This window comes from Heterocephalus glaber, unplaced genomic scaffold (genome assembly GCF_053883595.1).
Source record: "Heterocephalus glaber isolate CG9 unplaced genomic scaffold, H.glaber_assembly_v1.0 deba00001532, whole genome shotgun sequence".
In the NCBI taxonomy this organism is placed as follows: domain Eukaryota; kingdom Metazoa; phylum Chordata; class Mammalia; order Rodentia; family Bathyergidae; genus Heterocephalus; species Heterocephalus glaber.
Window position 1 is genome coordinate 17,779,307 of NW_028258330.1, and position 24,295 is coordinate 17,803,601.

Below are 24,295 nucleotides of genomic sequence, written 5' to 3' on the forward strand. Positions count from 1 at the left end.
GCAGTTTCTTTGAAATTCACAATATTAAGTCCCTTGAAAGCAGAGACTGAGACACAACTTGGGTACATGTGATTTATTGCGGGAGTCTCCCGGGATGGAAAAAATAGGAAGGGGAAGAGGAAGGCGCTGAGCAAGGATATGGTCAATATGAAGTCTAACCTGAGCGTGATCCACAGGGCAGGGGCTGCTCCAAGCATGAGTTGATTCATCTTTAGGCAAGAGAGTGACCCTTTGTACCCCGTAGCACAGTCACTGGCTATGGGCTGTAAGGGGAGTGGGGACAGGACTTCCTGAGCAAGGAAGATCCTGGATGAAGTGAAGGGGACAACAGTGAACTGTGAACCACCAGCACTCAGAGTAGCTGACAGGCTGCACTGGCTGATGAAAGGGAGTCCGATGGAGCACCAGCAGCGTCCTCTACAGTTGAGAGTATGAGTACAGAAGAGAAAGGTGTGTGCCTGCCTGTGCTCATCCCATATTGACAGCTCTCAGGGCCAAGATGTCCCATTAGCCTGGAAATCTTCTTTCCCAATTTCACTAGAAAACCCTGCTAGAGTTCCATTGTGCCCAATGTCCAGAGGTCACCCATAAAAATGAGTTCCCCTAGCGCTCTGTGTCTGCAGAAGGACTACTAACACTCGGGCACCTCATTGGTGTTTCCCCCACCCAACCAGGGCACTTTGTCCAATAAAAAAGCAGGGGGTTTTTTGGATAAGAATTATAAATTTGAGATTAGGGATGGTTTGAATAACAGTGGGAGAGAAAACCATTAGACTAGGTATGCTCATTGTCTCCTGGTTATAGAACATCTTCACTCTGTAATGCTGATGGGAGGGAGGCAGTGAAGGGTCATGGATGAGTAAACGCTTTATGGCGATACAATCTTAACCACAGATTTATTGGTGGTTGGATTATGATTGGAAAACATTCAAATAGCTATTGATTTTTGTTTTTGTTTTGTTTTGTTTTGTTTTGTTTTGTCTTGAGACAGGGTCTCGCTATGTAGTTCAGGCTGGCCTGAACTCACTCTGTAGCCCGAGCTGGCCTTGAATTCATGGGATTACAGGCATGTGCCACTACACCTGGCTTGATTTTTATTTTGCTCTGTGGGGAAAAGATCAATGCTCTGATTTTACCATCCTCTCCTAAACAATCAGTAAAGAGAACTGTTGAGCCTTTGTTGGACCATTAGATGGCCCCAGCTCTGTGGTGAAGCAGGGTGATGCCACAGTGAACTGGGGCCTTCTCTGAAGGAAGAGATAGGTCTCTTAATGGGTGTCATTAAGTTGCCCAGGCTGGACTCAAATCTGTGATCCTCCTGCTTCTGCCTCCCAAATAGCTGGGATCACAGGCATGAACCACCACACGTGGCCCAAGTTTTATTGGTGTTTTTTTAAAAATCCATTGCAAATAAGATTGTTTTCTTAATTTCCTTCCCAGATAGTTCATTGTTGGTGCATAGAAATATAACTAGTTTTGCTTATTTTTTGGTCCTAGAAAATGAACCAGGGCCTCATATATGCTAAGCAATTTGTGTATATTGATCTTCTATCTTGCAACCTTACTGAACTTATTAGTTGTATTAGTTTTTAAGTGAATTCCTTAGATCTTTCCAGTGCAGGTTCATATTGTCTGCAAAAAGAGATAGTTTTGCTTTTTAATCTGGGTGACTTTTCTTTTTCTTGTGTAGAACCTCTATTACTGTACAGAAATGATGAGAGTAGATGTTACCTTGTTCCTAATCTTAGAAAGAAAGCAGTAAGTCAATATTAGTTATTATATAATAACAGTGGCTTTTATGTAAATGTCCTTTATCAAGTTGAGAAAGTTTTTTTCCTAGATGGTTGTTTTTATCATGAAAGAATATTAGATTTTTGTCAATTTTTTTATATTTATTGGGATCATCATGTAGTTTATTGCATTTGTTGATTTCCAGTTGTTAAGCCAATTTTACATTCCGGGGCTAGATCCCACTTGGCTACTTCCTAAGAACATTTTTGGTCAACAATGGATTGGATACGTGTCGGGGCTGGTGGGCTGAGGGGAGCCCCAGACAGGTGAGGTTCCCAAAGAAAATAACACACATGGAGCAGAAATTACAAAGCAGGAACCAAACTTTAATTTCCAGTACAGAATTTACAGTAGTTCTTTATCAGCTTTTCTGAGACACAGTAAGACAAAACATTTTGGGCAACCTTGTATAGCCATGTGGTTCATGTGTGGTCATCCATGCTGATTTATTATTATAACAAACTCCTTCATGTGCCTGCACTAATGACAGAGTTGTGTCCTCAAGCACCCTCAGACGTCCAGCTTTGACCATCTGCCAGCAGCCTCCTACACTATATGACAATGATTCTCTGAGATTATATCACCCAGTAATGCTGTGGCTTTCTTGGCTTATATAAGGACACTACATGATGTTCACATTATTACAGGAAGCTAAGTTAGATAAAAAGTAATATACAGCCAGAAAGGGGGCCCTCAAGGAAGTCAGTGAAAGGTGGAGACATCAGAATTGTGGCTGGAGCACATCAGAAGATGACAAGACCTCAAGATTGATATCATAATGGCCAGGTTTACATACTTCCCAAGGGGTGGGAAACTTGAGATTATACTGTAATTGGTACCAGCCCTTTGGGATTTCCCATAGAAATAGACCATTATCTCACTAGGGGTGGACCATCCCCTAAGACTAAGGCTAAGACTACTAAAACTCAGAACAAAGACAAGACTAAACTATAGATGATGTTAACAGTGTCATCCATATGCCCTTGCTGTGTACCCTGCTTCTCTATTGGATCAATATTAGCTAAGCACCTACACTTATAATTGTATTGGTTGATTATAGTTTGACCCACATTGTACCCACCTTCTGGCTTTGCTCTACAAAACATTCTCAGAGAGATTACCTTGGTGGCAACCTACTTGGGGGCCCCTCCTGTCTCTCAGGAGCTATTCCTATTCCCCATTTCTATTCCCCAATAAACTTCTCCCACTCTTAGACTCCTTTGTTCTTTGGAATTCATTATTTAATTTCAGAGACACTAACTCGGCACATCTGACATCTAGCAGCTTGGGAGTTATATTCCTCCTATATCAACACAATGGCACAATCATCTAACAATGCATTTCTCAGAATTTATTCCCACATGTTAGGCAATCCATGACTGCATAATCTTTTTATGTGCTGCTAAATTGACTTTGCTAATATTTAGTTAGGGATTTTTGTGTCTACATTCATAACAGTTACAGGTTTGTAGTTTACTTGTCTTATATTTGTCCAATTTTACAATTAATAATGGCCAAATTAAATGAGTTGGAATTTTTTTTTAAAGAGTTTGTGAAGAGCTGTTAAACATTCTTTTTTAAATATTTAGCAGATTGCCAGGAAATTCACCTGGGACTGAGCCTTTTGTGGGGGGACTGCTAAGTCAATATCTTTATTTGATATAGCTTTATTTGGATTTTCTATTTGTTCTCGAGTAAATTTCAGTAGTTTGCATCTTCCTAGGAATCTGTCTACTGTACCTTTCTTTGACTTCCCAGCATGCAGCTGTTTACAATACTCCCTTGTAGGGCTATTTCTGCAAAGGCAGTGATGACAAACCTCTGTCTCATTCCTGACTTTAGTAATTTAAATTTTCTTTCCTTTTATCTTGGTCAGTCTAGATAAAAGTTGACCAATTTACTTGATCTTTTCATAGAACTACAGTTTGTTAACTTTCTCTGTTGTCCTTCTATTCATTCTCTCATTAATTTGCTCTCTAATGTCAATGTTTCCTTCCTTCTACTATTTTAGGTTTAATTTGCTCTTTTCTAGTGTCTTAATAGGAATTATTTTGTAATATAGGCATTTCCAGCCACCAATTTTCCTCTAAGCACTGCTTTCACTACATTCTATACACCTTGGTTTCTCATGCTTTCATTTGCATTCATCTCAAAATATTTTATAATTTCTCTTTGATTTCTTCTTTGACCCATTGCTTTTATTTTGTATGTTTTTGTGGCGCTAAGGATTGAATCCAGGGCCTTCGCACTGAGCTCCATCCCCACCCCTTTCTTAGATCTCTGACACAAGGTGTGAGTTGCTAAGCTGCCCTGGCTGTATGTGAGCCTGCAGTCCTTCCGCCTCAGCCTCCGAGACCCACCGCTTTATTTTAGGAACGTGTTGATTAGTTTTCACTATTGTGAACTTCCCAAATTTCCTTCTGCTGTGGCAGGATTATGGATGAAGAATACACTTTGCAATGTTTCTACCTTCTTTAATTGATGAGGGCTGTTTTGTCCCTAGCAAGTGGGTTGATCTGGAGGTGTTCCTCAGGTGGTGAGTGGAGTACAGACATCCCGTTGGTCTTTCTAACTGCTTAGTAATGTTGTCCACAGTTGTTATACTGATTACTGAAAGCAAAGTATTGAAGTCTCCAACTATTATTGATTAAACTATAATCTCCCTATGTCATTTTTGTTTCAGTATTGTGGGGCTTTGTTCTTGAGCATATAAATAACTGTTATATTACCCTTATGGATCGATCACTTTATCATTACAAAATGTTCCTCTTTACCATTTCTTGTTTTAAAGTTTATTTTTACTTCAATCATATTACTATAGCCACTGTAACTTTCTTATAGTTGCTATTTATGACTTATCTTTTCCTCTCTTTTTACTTTCCACTTATTTGTATCTTTATTTTTTAATTTTTATTTTTTCTAGTACATGTTTGCAGTACATGATGATCACATTCCTTGTGGTAAGTTGGTACATGTACTTAACACATCTCAATTCTTTTTTTCATCCCCTCTCTCCCTCCATCTCTTTGTCCCTTTTCTTTAAAACTGAAGTTTGTCAGCTGGGTGTGGTAGTACACACCTGTAATCCCAGCACTCAGGAGAATGAGGCAGGAGGATCGCCTCATGTGTGAGCTACATAGTGAGTTCGAGACTAGCCTGAACTGCCGTAAGACCTTGTCTCAAAAACCAAACCTAAAGTTTATCTCCTATAAACAGCACACAGCTAAATCATGGTTTGTTTTTTAAACTCCAGGCTGACAAACTCTGCCTTTTGATTAGATTGGTTAATTCATTCTCTTTGATAGTATTGATTTAGTTAGGTTTACATCTGCCTTTTTGCTTTGTTTTCTGTAAGTCTCTCTCTCTGTTTTGTTTTGTTTTTTGTCTGTTCCAGAATGTGTCTACACTTTGCCACATTATGATCACATTCGCTAGATTTTTAACTAAAGCTTCAAGCTTCAAATTGATATAGGCAGCTAAGTTAGGTAGAAATATTGTAGGCAGTCAGACAGGGCTGGGCCCTCAAAGCCAAAGAGCGTGAGAACACATGGAAGTTGTTGCTGGAGGCGCATCTGAAGAAGACTGAAGTCACAATGGCCAGATTTGCATACTTCCCTAAAGGATGAACAGAAGCTTGAGGTTATTGGTATCACCCTTTTGGACTTTCCCTGTAGATAGACCATTATCTCATTATGGGTGGGCCATCCTCTTCTACCCACTAAGACTAAGACCACTAAGACTCCTAAGACTAAGAAGATTTAAGACTAAGACTACAGATTATGGACCAAGGTTAATGATATCATCCATATACCCTTGTTACTATTGGATCAATATTACCTAAGGGACTAGACTTATAGTCTCATTGGTTGATTGTAGTTTTTATCCACATTGCACCCACCCCTCATGAATTTGCTTTATAAAACTTCCTTTGAGAAGTGGGCTTGTTGGCATCCCATATGGGACCCCTCTCATCTCTTAGGAGCTATTCCTATTTCGCAATAGATGTTCCTACTCTTAATCTCCATTGTTCCTCAGAATTCATTCTTAGAATTCAGAGTATCTGACATCTGGTAGGTTTGGGAGTTACATCTATTCCCCCTATATCAAAATCATTTAGGAGACAGTATAAAAACAAAGTAAGAAAGAATCCTTGCCAAGTGGCATTTGCTTGAGAGGCTAGGATCCATCAGGGATTGTCTTGGGACCCAACTGCTAACTCCTTACGAGACACGGTGGCATAATACATGAAATATGCAGAATAATATTTAGCTCCTGGGAATGTTATGAGAAGCCACACTATCTGGTCCACAGAAACCTTTCAAAACAGTCACTACTGATTTATTAACTAGTACGCCTTCTCACATAGTGTTGTAATGGTCTAATTATATATCTCTCACTACCAAAGCTGGTTTATCTTAGCAGGGGGTGACATTTGTCTTTGCATATTATTTTAGTGAATAGGTGAAAGGATAATCAGGATAACTCAGGCCACTGAGTTTTCTCTGAGTCCTGTTAATACCTGAGACCCATCTGGGCCACACCCAACCCAGTGCTATAAAGAAAGGGACGGGGAGGGAGAGGAACTGTCTCAGTGAAGGATTGCGCCGAAGCTCTGTGTGTGACTTCAGTTCTCTCAGAAACCACCCCTCCTCCTCCACATGACTTCAACAGCATTTGAATCCTCGCCAGCTGACAACTCCACAGCCTTAGCATGTTGGCAGCACAAGTGGGCTGTCAGTGAGGCAGAGGCCTGTTTTCCCCTCCTACCCCATTCCATTCTTCAGTCCCCAAACCAGCTCTCGGATGGAGGCTGATCTAAGCAGGGGAGGAACACAGCTATTTGGCAGTGGGCTGACACTATCAGGGGACACTCAACAAGTTAACAGCAGAGTCACCCAGGGAGGTCACTTAACACACACACACACCCTAGGGAGGGCAAGGAGGGAGACTGACAGTTGTAAGAGCTCTACACTTAAGAAAAGGGAGGCTTGGGCCGGGGATTTAGCTCAGTGGTTTCACCGCCTGCTATGCAAGCACAAGTACCCGAGTTCTATCCCCAGTACCAAAATAAAAAATAAAAATAAAGAAAAGGGAGGCTGGCTGTAATTCCAGCACTCTGGGAGACTGGGGCAGAAGGATCACAAGTTCAAGCCCAGCCTGGGCAATTTAGCAGTACCCTGTTTCTAAATTTAAAAGGGTAGGGGTGGAGGCTGAGGATATAGCTCAGTAGAGCACTGGCTTAGCATGCAGGAGATCATGGGTTCAATGCCCAACAACAGTAGTCTAAGCTTCTAAGGACAAAAGGCAAGTTCTGTAGTCATTGCCTTCCTCAGGATACCTAATATGATGGCCTTTTAATTTACCCATTTTTTAACAGTCAGTTCTTCAGTGTCCAGTTTGAGAATGCTTGCCTACTCTAAGGTCATGAAGGTAGCATCTTACGTTTTCTTTGAAATCTTTATTGCTTTTCCTTTCACACTTAGACCACACCCATCTGGAGTTAACTGGGGGAGGGGCTTATGTTATGAGGTAATCTTTTATCACATGGATATCCAGACAGCACATTTATTAAAAAGCCTACCTTTTCCCATAGCACCTTTGCCATAAATCGAGTGTCAATCTATGTGAAGGTCTATTTCCTTGCTCTTAATTCTGCTACTTAACAATTTTTAAATTACCTAAGGTGCTAACTGATTCATCTTTTTGCAGCAGGTATTTAGTACCCAGGACGCAGTTTATTTAGGTTTAAATCATTTTGTATTTAAGCACTGATTATACAAAATGTAAACAAGTGAATTGATTTATGGTGTGACTTGTTTATGTAAGTTGCCTTCAAAATATATTGCAGCTAAGATAGGTGTAAGATTTTACATGCATTTTGGAAGAAATCACACGAAAACAGATGCTTTTTCAATAAATCTCACCAGCTGCACATCTCTTCTGGTCAGTCCACCATAGTCATGTGATGTGAGAGTTATTTGTTGTATACATTGAACCATTCCGCGTGATGATTATCTTCTCTGCTTGTAGGGCAACTCGGGACATAAAGCCAAAAGCCTGTTCATCACTAGGTTGCTGCTTTCTCGGGATGGTGTGGTGATAGTTGGGACATAATTTATTTAGAAAAAGCAGGATAAACGCTTGGCTTTCTCCTTTAGTTTGCTAGTTTAAAAAATAGATTTGGTTTAGTAGCATCCTTCAGAGATGGTCAGTGGCACTTTGGTATCATCATAAATTCACGTGTTAACATAACTGCTGTTTCAATCAACTGCAGTTACTATCTTTATTCATGTTCAGAATCTCCCATCCTTGGGAGCCTCTTCTGGTTGGCTCTGGGTCATCCTGGCACCTCTCTCTCTCCCTCTCCCTCTTTCTCTAAATGTACATACATACATACATATATATATACATATATATATATATATATATATATCTTCCCTGCACGCTGGTGAGTTCGTAGCCATAGATGACAGACAGAAAGAAGCCCTTGCTGGAATAAAAATTCCACAAAGCTGACCAATGGCTGTGGAGGGATTGGTGCCAGCAGCCACTTGTACAACAGCCATGCTGAAGGGCGGGAGGTCCTAAATCCACCCAATGTAGGACCATTTTGAGGGTTAAATGAAAAGGCCAAGCACACAGATCAGGAAGGAAAGGAGGACACTAAATTGGTACTAGTTAGTATTTGTGAAAACTTACTATGTGCCAGAAGCTAATATTGCTCATTACAGGTATTAACCTACTCAATCCTTAGGATGACTACATGTCGTGGGAGCTATTTCTATCCCTCTTTATGGACGAGGAATTGGGGCTTCTTGGTGAATATGACGGGGCCTCTGGAGGGGACTCTGGCACTGGTGGGGAGATGGACGCTGCCGTGAACTGCCCAGCCGACCCTGCCGCGTGCATTGCAGGCCTGGGGCACCCCGTAAATCAGCTCGGCCGGCCGGGTTGGTGCTTCGTCCCCAAGAGCGCTCTTCCCTCCCAGGGCCCAGCCTGTCACCCGAGAAGGCCCCTTCTCTGCCTTCACTGAGCACCGATGCCCACTCCCTCACCACGTGGCAACAGCACACACAAGTTCCTGCTGAGTCATTACCAGGCCAGGAGCTGGACAGGCGCTTCGCATATTTTCTCAATTATCCCCTCCTCACAGAGGAGGAGGTGGAGGAGGCTGTTTTGCTCAGGGTCACAAAGCTAGGGAACCTGGGGCAGGGAACCCACCCAGACGCATCCGATGCCAAAGCCCGGCGCCTCATTCCTAATCCTCTTATTGCCCTCTGCCGGCCGAGGACCGCATTGCCGCGCTCAGCCGGGCCCGCTGTTAGGAGGCCTCGCAAACTTCAACTGAGGAGGGAGCGGCGCCCTCACAGGAGAATGGGGGCGGGGTGGGGAATGGGTCTTGATCTCAAAGCCACCAAAGCCGGGTGTGGTGCCCATGTCTGTAATCCCAACGCTCTGAGAGGATCACAAGTTTGAACCCAGCCTCCTGGGCAATTTAGTGAGATCCTGTATCAAAAAAAAAATTTTAAGGCTGAAAGTGTAGCTCAGTGTGAAGCCCCTGGGTTCAGTCCCCAGTACACACACACACACACACACACACACACACACACACACACACACACACACACACACACACACACACCAGTGAGCCCATTAAATTGCACCAGTCAAAATATACGTTAGTTTTGCAATGGGGAAAACCGGTGAAATTAGTAGGGTTACATAACAGTAAAGCAGCAGCCTGTCTGCAACTTTCAGATGATTCAGAAAAACAGTATACGGAGACAGAAAATGCAGGAGAGCACACAATTTTTAAATTATGGCAAAAGTTTAATATTTGAAGAATTTGAGACATGTAGAGAATTCATTATACTATTCTTACAACTCTTCTGTAAGTCTGAAACAACTTCAAAATAAAACAATTGCACCTTCAGAAAGCCACCAACTACCCCTCCCCAAGACCCTGGAATATTCTCTGGTGACCAAAGGCATCCACTGGAGACTGTGGGTTTGTTACCACAGGCCTCTCCTTGATGACCACAGAAGCACAGAGACCCTGAGGCTGCAGGAGGAAGCAGCTCCCTCTTGGCCAGGGTCCCCAAGGATCTCTGGTACCTCCTGACACACACACTGCACCACTGCAGGCAGTGGTAGGGGCCCCAAAGGTGTGTCCAGACATTGGTAAGTATATAAGGGTCAGTATGTAAGGCAGGCAGCGGAACCACTGAGCTAAATCCCTGGCCCTTGCTGGGTTTTGTTGGGTTTAGGAAAGTGAATAAATGCAATGTTTTGCCTCATGACTGTTGGCAAGGAATTCATTCCAGAACTCCCTATGCTGCTGGGTCCCTCTAGCAGAGAGCCCTATCCAAAGAGGCCTAAGGCATTAGTCCTGGCCTGGCTGGCCACCTGCCCCCAGAAGTTGAGACTTGTGACACTGTCCGCCAGAGTTGTGAGGCAGGAAGCACACCACGAGAAGCACACAAGGGCTCCATGAGGAGGTGCTGGTGATGCTGAGAATACAGGCTAGCAGGAGTTAGGCGGGCTAGGGGCAAGAGAAAGGAGGACATCAAGCAGAAAATGGCACACCTATGGCCAGGAGACAGCTGACTGGAAGAAAGCAGGACGAGGATCATGCATGACTGTGACAGGGCTGAGGGGGTGTACCAGGTAGTGACCAGCTCATTGATGGCCCCAGAGACCGCATCAATCTTGTGTATGTGCTGCTGAAGCAAGCACCAGAAACCACATGGAGAAGTCTGAACTTTAACCCAAGGCACCGAAGGGTCCCAAGCTGGGAAAGGTCACCCAGCTGTGGTGTGAGGAATGCATGAGCAGAGGCAGCCATGCTGCAGGGAGGCCACTGGAGGCTGCCACAAAAATTCTGGCAGGAGAAAAGGGCCTGGCCTCAGCAGCCAGCAGTAAGGGCAAATCTGAAGGCCATTGAGAAAGTGGAGCAGGAAGGCTGCAGGGGCTAGTGGTCACTCCTAGTTACTGCTTGTGAAGCAGAACAGATCTGGGATGGGTGCAGAAAAAGCCATGGGTTTGGTTTTGCAATGTCCTCCAGGAGAAGCATCACGGGCTGCTGTAGGCAGAGCCTTTGTGGGAGAGAGGCAAGGACTGACCAGTATGGAGGAAGTGTGGTGATCAGAGCCCTTGAGCAAACAAAAACACCGGGGAGAGAATGCAGTGGGGGAAAGAGGCCTAGGCAGAATGCCGCCATCTAGAGGACAAGCGGGGAAGCACTGGAATTGGAAGGCCGGCTGAGGAGTGCAACCAAAGAAGCAAAGGCCAGGAGAGCTGCTGAGAAGGCAAGGGGCAGAGATGTCTCCAGAGATGCGGAGCAGTCAGGAGCACCCCAGGATGCTGGCTCCACAGTGGTGACCCCCACAGGGCATCTGCACCACGTCACCACAGCCTTGTTGCACCCCTGGGCTTCAAAATGCATTTCCCCCACCACAAACCACACATGATCTAGAATTCAATATATGTTTATTTGTGTAATAGGAACATTTGGGTATATAAATAGGTAAATACTTTCCAATGTACAATATATCATATTCTTATACTGCATTGAAAAAGAGCCTATGTGTACTGTTCCACATAGATCAGAAGTGCACAGAAAAGGTCAGCTGTGGCAAAAACACTGATTTAGTAAAATGCCAACATGAATAAACAGTGAAGCAAGGGCACACAAACACATGCCTATCTGGGGAGACCCACAGGTCTGAGGAGAGGAAAACCATTGGCACCCAGCCAATCAGTGTGAGAAAGTGAATTCTACCTCTCCCTCCAAAGAAGGGGGTGTGCTCCACCCTGACTTCCCAACTCTGACTTTGCCCTCCTGATTTGGAAGGTGTTAAACATAAATAAAAATTAAATTTGGCATCAGCGCTGACTCTGGAAGGTAATCCATGAGCTCCCAATCTCCTTGGATGGGTTTCCATCCCCACACCCACAAGAGACTCATCTGGCCTCAGATGGTTGTCCTCAGTGAGGGACTCCCATCCCTGCCCCATCCCTCCTGCCGTTGCCCCCAAGGGTTCTCAGAATCTCTTAGCAGACAACAACAAATCACTGCCTCTCAGCCCCTCACTGTTCTCTTGCCACCAAGTCCTTTGGTCTCACCAGCCCTGGTGTCTGGTTGGCTCCTCCTCTCTGTGATCAACACCATACACCCAGTCAGGGTGACAAGGCAGAAGCAGTTTACCAAAGGTCAGTGCTCTTCCTGGGGGATACTGTTACAGAAACATGTGCACATTCTGCCTGCTAGGAAGTTACTCCAGGAGCAGAGGACAGATGGCCAGTGGGTGATGCCAGCAAGCAGCTTCATGGGGGCAAGTGCCAGGTGCCAGCTCTCTTGCACACTATATGTAGGGGAAGTCCCAGTGCCAAAGAGAACTGCATAGACGGTCAGCCCTGTCCACAGCACCCTCCCCCAGCCAGTGGGAAGCCTCCCTCTCTCCAGGTAAAGGGCTGCCTGGGTCAATTTTTGTTTTTCTTTTCAAGATAAGATCTCACTATGTACCCCAGGCTGGCCTCAAACTCACAGCAATTCTCCTGCCTTCCAAGTGCTGACATGCTCCACCACACCTAGCTGCCTGGGTCACTTAGATGGTAGTGAGGAAGTGCCAGGGCTGGTGAACCCCAGTTCAGAAGGGCAAGAGGACCTTCAGGGCAGCCCCCCCCCCCCCGAGATGGGGCTACCCTGCAGGGGCTTACTAAAAACCTCTACTGCCCTTCTCTGACTCTTGTAATTATTCAGTAATGAACTCTAGGGGAGAGTGACCATTTAGATTCCAGCAGTGGGCCTTTGGGTTCCATAAACACCCAAGAAACAATCCACAGTCAAGCCAGTAGTTCTAACTTTTACTATTACCCCACTGGCTTAAGAATCCCATGGATCGTATTAGCCAAACTATTCCTCCAACATAGAGTCCTCCATCTCACACTGCCTTCCCAATCTTGTCTCCAGTAAGAAAACTAAGACAAACATTTTTTCCCTCTGTCTACAGCCTGTTCTTCCCTTACTTGCAAATCACTTTGATTCTTTGCTCACCTAGAACCCAAAAGAAACAGCCTACATCACTTGTCCTCAGCTATCACATACTCTATCACAGGAATCAAACTCAGGGCCTTGTGCTTGCCAGGCAGGCACTGCAAAACTGAGCTACATCCCTGGCCCTTTTTGTTACTATTTTTAAGAAAGAAGAAAAGAAAGAACAGAAGGCCCCAGGCTATGGACAAGGGAGTGGGCAGAGACTCCAGGCTCCTGGTCGGTGATACGCTTCAGAGCAGGTCCTGTTTTCCCCTCTTCTCTAGAAGGCCCCTGAAATCATCCACTGGCACAGGGAACTGCGGGCTCCAGAGCTTCATGCACAGAGTGTGGCCTTTGCTTGGCCTGGGAGGGGAAGTGGGGCCCAGAGAAAGTCACAGGCCCTCCTGTCCACAGAGTGCAGTTGCCCCAGGAAGTGGAAAAAGCCTGGGGGGGGGGATCAGATCATGTGCATAGGAAGTGGGCACCATGCTTGGGCAGGCCACGCCCACTAAGCACAGATTCTCTGCACCCTCTCCTGTCCTCTTCCCCAACACTGTGAGGCACCAAGATGCCCAAGTGTTATAACTGCGTTGCTTCTCTTGAAAGGATGGTGTGGTCACTTTCCAGACTGTAAACACCAGGCTGCGGGCAGGGTGGTGGCAGTATGGTGGCTGAAAACCCATTTTCTGGCATTACACCCAGTGTAGGTCAAATGACCAGCTAAGTGCAACAAGAATAATAATCATTAAAAAAAATAATAATAATAACAATCATTTAATGACCGCTTACTATGTGCCAGGCACTGTGCTAGATGTTTTCATGTGTTACTGCATTAAGTCCTTATAACCACTCTTGGACCCAGGTGGGTAGGAGCAGGAGGCCCGAAGCCACCTAGGGACCTACCCAGGCCTAGGGTTGACTGAGCCTGAAGTCTGTCTTCTTAGCCTCTGCTCTCAGCCTCCATGGCAGAGATTGTTTCCTCAACCGTAAAATGGGGACAACACCATCTCATCAAAGGGTTTCTGGACTAAAAGGGATAATGGATGCAAACCCTTAGCACTGTGCTTTGCACATATTAAGCACTGTATGATTGCAGCCATTAATAGATATGCTCCTGGTATTTCATTAGGTTGAGAATAAAGAGAAGGAGCCTGCGGATAGGCATCTGGTGAAAAAGGGGAGAAGAGGGGGCAAGGTCCTCAAATAGTCGATGGATCTGAACCTCTAGATTTCATATATTCAGCCCCTTCATTCTCATAAATCACCCACACATCCTAACGACACTTCATCCAAGTCACCTCCCAAATTGTCCTCAAAGCAGGATGTTCTGGGCTTGGGATGGTTCCCAGGCAAACAGGTGCAAGTCTTGTCCAACCAAGGGGCAGCCCCAGGTGAGAACAGCAGCCCAGGTAAGGTCAACCTGAAGGTCAACCAGAAAGGGAAGGCTTGGGGGGACAGAATGGTGGGCCACATTCAAGTGAAAACAGCAGCTAGGACCCTGCTCCTGAGGGCGTAAGTGAGGAGAAACCCGGACCAAGGGGAAGTGGGCCGAAGGGCCATTCATCACCACTTGCTCCAAACCCAGCACCCTATGTGGGTGGGGCCTTACAGAGGGAAACCGAACAGGAAGTGGGAGCTATTAATCTCTTTAAAAATTGGAAGCTGGTACAGTGATATTAGGAAAAGGAAGTTCGTTTTGACCAAGATAAGGATGATTCTGTGCTCAAGGATCAGCTCCCCTCTTCAGGAGCTGTGTTCCAATACAGAGCCCAGCCCTGGCTTACTGCCTAGTGGCGTATCTACAACAGTCACCATACATCTTCCCTCGGCCTTTCCTCCCCACCCTGACTTAGGAAGAACAGGAATCTTGGGTCTAAGTGAAATCACTCCCGAAGTGCATGCATGCACACACACTCCTCTCTTTTCCCCCCACACATAGGCATCATGTACAAGAACAGTAGGCCTGATGCAAATTACTCTGAAAGACAACAGTGCCTAGGACAGTGCTAAATAGAGGTTTCAGCAGTGACATGCCGTGTTCGGGAAAGTGATGAAAAGGCCCCTTGGAAATCCACCTCAACCTGGCTTCCTAAAGAACACGGCCACTGCTGGCCAGCCTCTCTGCGAGGACTTTCTGGGCCCAAGTCTCCACATCCTCTGACCCAATGCTATCCACTGAAGGGCTGGCTGGGCCCGCCCAGGCCTCTGACAGTGAGCCCCTGAACCAGGATCCACTCACACTGGGCTCCTGCCAATCAGCAACCAGTCAGGCCCCAATCACAGATGCCTGTGGTCTCCCTGAAATGTCCTTTCAGAATTTCCTTGCATAATGTAGGTCAAATTCCAGGATACGAGCCCAGTTGGAGAAAAGAACCATCAAAAAGGTTTCAAGGTCTACCTGTAGAAGGTTAAAGTTACATTTCGACCCCTGAAGAAAGACCAGTTCACATACATTACACAGCTATCCAACATCAAGAGCACATACATTTTAAGTACAGAGCTACTACAAGACTCTGAATATAAAGGAAGCAAGAAATAATAAACATGAAAAAGTCTCAGCTGCCTTAGAGGGTTTTACCTTCAGGAGTAAAACACAAATGTGCACATTTCCAATGACACGGGCAGTTAAAGAGGGTGGCTCGTACACACACACAGGAATGCTCTTCCCCTGTGAGGTCAGTCGGGGGCCACCAGGCTCATCAACTCCTTATTTCACCACTTATGAGCTAACAGCAATTCAAATACCAGCCTGGCTTGATGGGCCAGGCCTCCTGAATGTGGGGGAAGGAACACTGCAGCATTTCAGGGGCAAGTGGGGCTGGAGACCGACAGGTCCTTGTCCTGCAGGCACAGTGCTGATGGGGTGAGTCTGGCTCCCCTCACCACCCTGGGGAAGGTGCTCATGGCCCTCCCTCGAGGTACTTCAGAGGCCTCTGAGAATGTATGGGATACAAACCAGAAAATGAAACAGAAATCTGTACATCACGTCTATACCACATTTATGAATACATCAACAAGTGGAAAACATCAAACCAGGCATGGAAGCGACAAACACTGAATTCATGACAAGGGTGGGCACACGGTTTTGGTCATGTTTTATTTCTAACAAAAAAAAAAGAACCAATGGGTCTACAGGAAGTTACGCAAGTCATTAAGATCTGCATGGACGCATGTTAAGAGGTCTCTGGAATTTGGTCTATAAATGGGAGAAACACCGCTGTTGAAACCCAAGGTAACGTTGCTCTCCTGGCCACTTGACTGGGAAATTCTGCAGGCCAGGAAATCAGGAAAAAAAAATACAGCCCATATTGCCCCTCAGGCCTCTTACTGGAGGCTCTAGGCAGCACCCAGCTTTAGTTTCCCAGGACCCCCAGCAATGACAGTGTCCACAAAGGAGCACCCAAAGGTGGCCCTGTTGCAGAGTGGGTTCTGCTGCTGGGCCTCACAGAGCTCTTGTTCTCAAGAATCCCACCACATGCCCACAGTGGGGTGACGTGAGACAAATGAGTTCATTCCAGACAGAAAACTACAGCCTCATTCCTAATCACTGATGAAGATGTGAGACGTGAATCATCTCGGAGGAGGCCTGAAAGCACTTCCTTCTGGGTGCCCAGGACATGATTCAATATCCATGGGAGACTTGGGTGGAATCACGAACAGCACAATTAGAAGACAGCTCAGAACATGAAGACTCTGAGTGAGGCTTCCTGCCCAGGGCCACAGCCAGAACTGAAACCCCCAGCACAATGTTTACAGGGCCTTGGGCCTGAAAACAAAAGCCCTGAGGCTGAAATGGAAGTTTAGAGAGAAGCTGCCTCTACCCCTCACCCATCCAGGAGCCTGCACAGTGACAGGGACTCTGACTCCTGCGGACGCTGCTGAGATCTGGGCTGTGAGGTTTCAGGTAGGCAGCATGGCCAATTTAAAAACAAACACCATAAAACAGCACCTGACCAAGGTGCTGGCGAGTTCTGCTCTCGTGGGCAAGGAAAATGAGCAGGGCGTGAAATGAGTCAGCACACTAGGCGCCAAGTTCTCCTCTTGTGCTTGACCACTTGTGGGGCTGACCTGACCGAGAGCTAGTCTGTCTTCCCCCAAGTCAATCTCACCCCTATAATCAGGAGGGGGAAAAGTAAATCACAGTTCATGCAAACAACAACCAAGAAAGGTCCCCCAGTAAAACATACACTACATGTAAACTGTTCACATGATATCAAAAGTATACATTTAATCTCCTGAATAATCAAGCCTCTCATCAGGTAAGGTTTGCCATAGTTTTAAGCCAAATGTTGTGGTTTCCAGCAAACAAGTCATGGTATAAGTGAAATCACTGTAAGAAAGAAGTGACTCTTAGAACACAGACAAGACACACACTCACCTCAAGAGTAATATATACACAACACAGCAGCTACGTGGGCATTCAGTGAAGGGTATGAACCAAAAGCCCCCTGCTCCCTGCTCTCTGCCTGTGGAGTCTCCCGTCCCCCTGGATTCAGCAGCAGCAAGTCTACCGCACAAACGCCCATGGCCTCACCCCTGAAAAGATGCAGTTTGCCAGACTGCCCGCCAGGAGAAGCTAGAGCCCACATCATGGGAAAGGGCTTGGTTACAGTGCATTCTACTGCATACACTTGAACCTTTACAGTGTGTTTGTTCTCCAGATTATTATAAGTAACTTTTCGTGCTTTCTGAAAAAATAAAAACAAACCTTTCAGTCTGTGACGACGTAAGGTGAACCTGTAGTATGAAGCAGAGCTCATATACTCTCTGCAGGATTCTGGTGTGGATGCAGTGCCCATCTGACCAATGAGCCTCCATCCCTCCCTCTCTCCGGGCCTACAGAAAGCCATCCTCTGCAGCTTCCCGCAGGGGTTGCTGCAGAAGCCCCCAGGGACCTGTCAGCACCCTAGCCCAGGTAGGAGAGGCCCCTGCACAAGTTGGGTACAGATCAGCATCCACCATGTGCGCCCCAAAACAGTCCAGTGGATGGGGCTGGAACCACCAAGCAGACATCTTGAGCTGGGCAACACTGTCTTCCAGGTTGTTCAATACTTCACTTGTTTAAAAACTCCAAATGTAAACCCCCGTGACTTCTTTCCAACTCAGAGCTACAGATTACTCACTACTCAAACCATAAACAGACTGTATATACAAATTCTTTTTAAAACCCACAAATAAAAAACACTACCGAAAAAAGAAAAGAAAAGCCAGTGAGTTGAAGCTTGTCACTAAGTCATAGCAGCTGGGCTTGCCTTGGAGACCTGCCCCTCCCTCAGTCCTGACCCTGCTCTCCGGCCCAGGCGGCCCCTACTCATCTTCTGCGGCAGGTGTCAGGATCCCCTTGTCCATTAGGTGAGACTTAAGCGTGTTGAAGATGTGGAGCTGCTGATCTGGCCGCAAGGTCAGGAACTGCTGAATCAGCTTGCTCGGGTTAGGACCCCTGAAACAGAATGTAAAGACACAGCCTTGAACGGGCCTAGATGCTTCCAGGGCCTAAATCCCCAAGTGGCCACTCTGACTTCCAGAGTCTCTAATAATGGAGGGGAGATGGAAGAATCCATGGCCAGTAAAACTGAGAACTGTGTTCATATTTGAGATGCTTTTGACTGAAACTTGTATGTAGCCAAAATTCCAGAACAGCACCATACTTAAAAAACCCACCAACTTGGGCTGGGGATTTAGCTCAGTGGTTCCGCTCCCTGCCTTGAAATCACAAGGACCCAAGTTCAATCCCTGGTACCAAAAAATACACAAAAAACCCACCAACTTGGTTCAGATGGAAAGGCACCATACCTGATAAAACTGGCGATGTACACATTGACAAAGGTGGCCATCAGGTACTGGCAGTCAAAGCGATCCATGATGCCTCCGTGGCCAGGAATGGTATTGGCAAAGTCCTATTAGAGGCCAAGGAAGGATGGATGAGCCCTGCCTCAGCCAACAACCAAATCCCAGCCTACCAGTCCCACCTCAATAGCCAGCTACTGTGGTGGATAGCTAAAGGGAGCAGAAAGAAGGCCTGAATCACAGGCTATAATGTGACACATACTTTTTCTGGTTTTTCTGTTTTTATTTTTTTTGAGAGAAGGTCTCACTATGTGGTTCAGACTGGCATTGAACACACTATGCAGCCCATTCTGGCCTCACCTCATAGCAATCCTCCTGCCTCAGCCTCCTGAGTGCCTGGATTACAGATGTGTGCCACCATGCCCAGTTTAGGACACATTCTTAATAAATCACAAAATATTCTTTTGAAGAAATAAACATTAATAAAGTGAAACCCAACTACTAAATTTTCTTGGAAACAACATATTTTTGTCTAACCCACCTAAAGTCAGCACATGGCTCAAGAACAGTACACTAAATTGAACCGCCGGGGAGCATGGCCTGGAAGAATGAAGGGCGGCGGCTGATGGGGTGCGGGTGATGGGTGGAAGGGAGCAAGACGGGACCAGAGAAGGTTCCCCTACCTTGATTTTAAAGGCTCGCTTGAAGCCGCTTGCGAAGAAGCCTCCAAAAGGGCCTATGAGCGAGGCAAAGGTGGAGAGGGCAATGCTGTGAATCTGGAAGGGGTACATCCGAACAGTTTTCTGGGAAGAGGAAATGAAGTCAAGTCAAGGTGTGCACAAGTCCAGCGTATTACATGTTAACAGAAATAATCCTAAATCAAACCAACTGTATGTTTTTTAAATCGGTAAGAAGAGTGCATTTCTTCCCCATTCTTTTAAATCTAATACCTGACTTATTGGAAGACATTAAGATATTCTGCACTCAACCTGTTGCAATATGTTGTTTTGGTGGAAGTATATGAAGAAAATTCAGCCTTATACAGATATACAGTATTAAAAGAAAGAACATTTTAATAATCTTCTCAAAAAATTGTAGGTATTCAGGCTGGGGATTTAGCTCAGTAGTTCTGCTGCCTGCCTCACAACAGCAAGGTCCCGAGTTCGATCCCCAGTACCAAAAAAAAACAAAACTGTAGGTATTCCTACAGACACTACACCACCATTGGACAGATGGTTGCTGACTAAGAGTTGCAAGACAGGTGAAATCTGAAATCCTACTGATGAATTTTTTGTGCTCTCTCACATTAAAATCCATCAATTTATCTGGCACTTCCAAACGTAAATAATTTCATTATTCAATATCACCTGCTAAAATCACCACAGAGCTCATCAGAGGCACCTTTAAGGATTAGGAAACTGTCAAGCTCACAGCAGCAGGTACACACTTTTCAAATTCTAATTTTCACTTGGAAGCCAAATTTTTTTCTCTGGTAACAATTGCTGTCAGTCATTTCCCTGAAAGTGACAGAATCATTTTGTTCTTTTCCAAAAAAAAGTGTCCATAAGGGCCGGGGATTTAGCTCAGTGGCCACCTGCATCGCAAGCGCAAGATCCTGAGGAGTTTGATCCCCGGTATCAAAAAAAAAAAAAAAAGTGTCCATAAAATAACCCAAGTTTGAAAAACTAGTCAATTCTTTTCAAATAAACATCATGTACTTAGAAAAAAAAAGCTACTTTAGCTCACAACTCAAACAACTGCACGCACTGTATGTCAGTACTTAGGAATGTTTATGATGCTTTCTGTTTCAGTACACAAAGGATTTAAATGGTATGTATGCAAGGGTCTGAGTTTAATAAAATCAGCACTTTTACTATTTAAAAGACATTGCTAAGAGCAGTTGGTATGTTTGAGCAGGAGGGTGTGGCGTGAAGAGGGCACTGCTGCTGCACCATGGAGTGCTGCTGCCTTAACTTGTGTCCAGGTACCGTTTTTACCTGCAGCTCGTTTTGCACCACCACAGCAAATGTCAGCAGAGAAAACGGCACATAAAAGTCATAGGATTTTTAGGAAAACAGCTGTGACTTCACAGGCCCCTTTAAAGGGGTCTCACCAAACACAATTGGAGAACCACTGGTCCAAATGGCATGAAATGGGAGCAGAGGTCAACTCTGGCCCTCAACCTGACCCAACTTGAACAACTCCCCCTCACCCTGGGACTGACAGCTTTAGCAGGCAAGGGGTTGTGGAGGGGCTTCTCTTTGCTGTCCCCATCCCCCATGTAAGCGGCACATACCCAGCCAATGACCGAATGGATCACCCCAGGAATGTTGTACTCCTGCAGGCGGAACAGGTCTGAAGGCTCACAGTCCACGGTGAAGCTGTTGGTGTCATTGTTGTACTCCACGGGACAGACAAAGCATCTGTACCCAGACATCACATAGGACAGCTGAGGGTGAAGAAAGAGGCAGGCAAGGAGAGCACTGCAGCTAAGCTGCCCAGAGGCCAGCTTCGGGATGGCCTGGCTCCTCACAGCACCTAGCATTCTGCTTGCTGTGAGCCATTGCTAAGTCACAGGATCATGTTGCACCACATGTTATTTTATCTGAATTTTTTAAGTGAAAGAGGCAGGCTAGCCAGGGATTTACCTCAGTGGTTCCACCACTTCCCTTGAAAGCGCAAGGTCCCGAGTTCAATCCTCGGTATCAAAAGAAAAAAAAAACCACCAAACTGAAAAAACTACTGCCAAAGAGGCAGGCTTGTGGCCCACTGGGGTCTCATACAAATATGCCAAAAACACAGGCCCTGAAAAAGGCTGGGAGAGACCTGAGAGAATGTGGGCAGTAACTCTGAGGCATCTCTTCCATCGCAGGGAGCTCTGGTCCACCCTGCTCAGGCTAAGCTCAGTGATAAGTGTGGGGAGATCATGGGAAGGAAGTGGTACAGTGAGAGGCAGCCGGTCAGGAAGAAGGCTGCATTGCATTGAAGCTGGGGGAGAGGGGACAGCACAGAAGGACAGCCAGACAACACTGGGAAACGGGGATCAGCCTGAGGACCAGGAGAGGAAATGGTGTCCTCCAAAGGGCTGGAAGATGGTCCACTCTGGGAAGAAAATCCAACTCAGAGTGGCACATCCCACCTCACCCCTTACTCTCAGGTGCCACTCACCCTGACCTTGAAACACTACATGTTGGCACTGCCTTGCCTATGACAAGAGGGCACACAAGCTGCACACGGTCCCTGCTCAACTGTCAAGACCTCTTGAAAACTGGTAGATAAGGACAGCCAGTGCTGCTGGGCCACACTCATGCTCCTCATTGGAGCAAGGTCTCTATTCAGCAGGACAGAGTCCCTGGTCTTGGGACATGCAGGCCCTGGATGGTGGTGTGAGACTCTGTCCACCCCCTACCCACCTGGGGGCCACCACTTACCAGAAGGCCAAACACCACAGTAGCAAAGAAACCCCCAATGAAGCCTTCCCATGTCTTCTTGGGAGAGAGCTGTAGACAGAGAGCATGTTCTCAGCAAGGGTGCTTCATCCCTCTGGCTTTTGGGAACAGCGATTACTTGCGGAAAACATCAGTATCATAAAACCCCCATTCTATTAACATCACCTTGTACATTCCCCTAACATGGTTCACTTATTCCCTACCTTATATCCTTCAGTTTCCTTTCTGTTTCAATTGGTCATTCAAATTATTTTTATTATATCATAAAACTGCATAGTACTAATTTAATGACAATACCCTAATCCAGATCAAAGCCCCTTAAGTGCATATAGCAAATACAGCCTAGAAACATATTTTCTTTAATAACTTGTCATTCCATCCCTTCTTCCCCCTCACTGAGGACTGAACCCAGGAGTGCTCTCCACTGAGTTACATCCCCAGCTCTTTTTATTTTTTGTTCTGAGACAGGGTCTCACTAAGATGCCCAGGCTGGCCTTGAACTTGGAATCCTATCTCAGCCTCTCAAGTATCTGGGATCACAGGCTTGTGCCACCATGGCCATTTAGGTTTTTTTTCTTTTTTAAGAGGACTGCCTATAGTTGTCAGTGTTTCCCTATGGCTTTTCTCTATAATTAACTGACTACCAGTCTGTCTCCAGGATGACATGAGAATATAGCCACAGTGCACACCAGCTGGATTTCTTCTCTATCTGCCACACTCACCTACTCAGGCAGAAAGCACTCCCCTCCCCTCACAGTGATATTTCATGTGAGGGTAACTTACCTTGATGAGTGGGGTCCGACCAAAGAAAAAGCCAAACATATAGGCCATGATGTCATTGCAGATCACACAGGAAATGGGGACAATGAACCTAGGAAATAAATCAAATGCGGTCAACACTCCTGAAATACAAAATTTCAGAGGTGCACCAAACAAGGCCTTTCATCGATTCCAGTACCAAAGAAGCCATAGTGTACTTGGAACCCATCAAGGAATAAGTTAAAAAGAAAATACCCAAAGTATACATAGCTTCTAACACACAGCAGGCATTCTTTACTGAGTGATTACTAAGTGAACAGAGGTAGCATCCTATAAATGTCATGTGTTCTTTTTTATCATAAAGTAATATATGCACATAATATGAATATAAACTTATAGAAAGAAAAAAACTAACTTTTCCTTCTTTCCCTAAGCCTACCTCCAAAAGAACCACTTTCTAATCATTTCTCATTTTTCTTCTACTAGCTAACTACGCATTTCTCTTTTTCTTTTTTGAGACGGGGTCTCACTATGTAGTTCAACCTGGCCTTGAACTCACTATGTAGCCCAGGCTGGCCTCAAACTTGAAGTGACCCTCCTGCCTCAGCCTCCTGAGTGCTGGGATTACAAGCATGCGCCACCATGCCCAGCTCGGCCTTATATTTCTAAATCATATGTTTTATATCTATTTCAAAACTAAGTTTTTTTCACTGTTCATTGCTCTATTCACTGGTGCGCCCCACCTTTCCTTAAAATGATCCTGGGTGCAACAGCACAACAGGCACAGCCACATTTCTGTCCCTTCCCCTGCAAGCCCTGTCATTCCCACCATGAAGAGAAGCAGTTTCCACACTTGTATATTCCCTCTCCTCTCCTCAGTCTCTGACCCTGGACACTTTTTTTTTTTCCCCGCAGTACCAGGGATCGAACTCAGGACCTTGTGCTTGCAAGGCAGGCACAGTGCCACTGAGCTAAATTCCAGCCCCCCGGACATTTTCAGAAGTTCTCTTATTACAGTTAACATGATATTCATAAATCTTGACTTCCTGGCCCAGCAACTACAGGCAGGCAATATTTCCTGACTTCCTGTTTGAGGGAGGGATTTAGATCATCAGTACCCTCCTCCCTCTGCTCACCCCCTCACCCCTACATCATTTACTTCACCAAGGCTTCTAACAGAGTCTCTGCTCTTTAACTGTGTTGAAGTCTCCCTTAGAGATTTAATACTAGTTGCTGTAGAATCAAGGGTGTGCTTGGCCCTGAATCTGAGGACTTAGCATGTAGCACTTTTAAGAAATACGGGCTGGGATGTGGCTCAGTGGTTGGGTGTTTGCCTAAAGGAGAGGGGGCGGGAGGAAGAGGGAGTAGGAGAAAAAAATGAAATACCAAAAAAATTGAAAGAAAGGAAAGGAGTTGGTGTCTCCTCAGGGCATTATAATTGTTTTAAATGTATAAGAGCTAATGTCTAGGTATA

The 24,295-nt window shown here is 45.6% G+C and overlaps 1 protein-coding gene and 1 pseudogene across 2 annotated transcripts in view; both read right to left on the minus strand.

Annotated features, from left to right (window-relative positions):
- Positions 1–7,562: 7,562 nt before the first annotated feature.
- LOC106009036 (pterin-4-alpha-carbinolamine dehydratase 2-like) lies at positions 7,563–7,975 on the minus strand (annotated as a pseudogene).
- Positions 7,976–11,263: 3,288 nt separating this feature from the next.
- Cds2 (CDP-diacylglycerol synthase 2) overlaps positions 11,264–24,295 on the minus strand; it is a 59,557-nt gene continuing 46,525 nt past the window's right edge. For both annotated transcript variants that reach the window (XM_004840781.4, XM_004840782.4), the window contains exons 8-13: positions 22,846–22,933; positions 22,045–22,113; positions 20,910–21,062; positions 19,297–19,416; positions 18,620–18,723; positions 11,264–18,266 (exon numbers count right to left, since the gene is read on the minus strand). In XM_004840781.4, the coding sequence (XP_004840838.1) occupies positions 18,134–18,266; positions 18,620–18,723; positions 19,297–19,416; positions 20,910–21,062; positions 22,045–22,113; positions 22,846–22,933 (667 nt within the window). In that variant the 3' untranslated portion in view covers positions 11,264–18,133. The remainder of the gene's footprint in view (positions 18,267–18,619; positions 18,724–19,296; positions 19,417–20,909; positions 21,063–22,044; positions 22,114–22,845; positions 22,934–24,295) is intronic.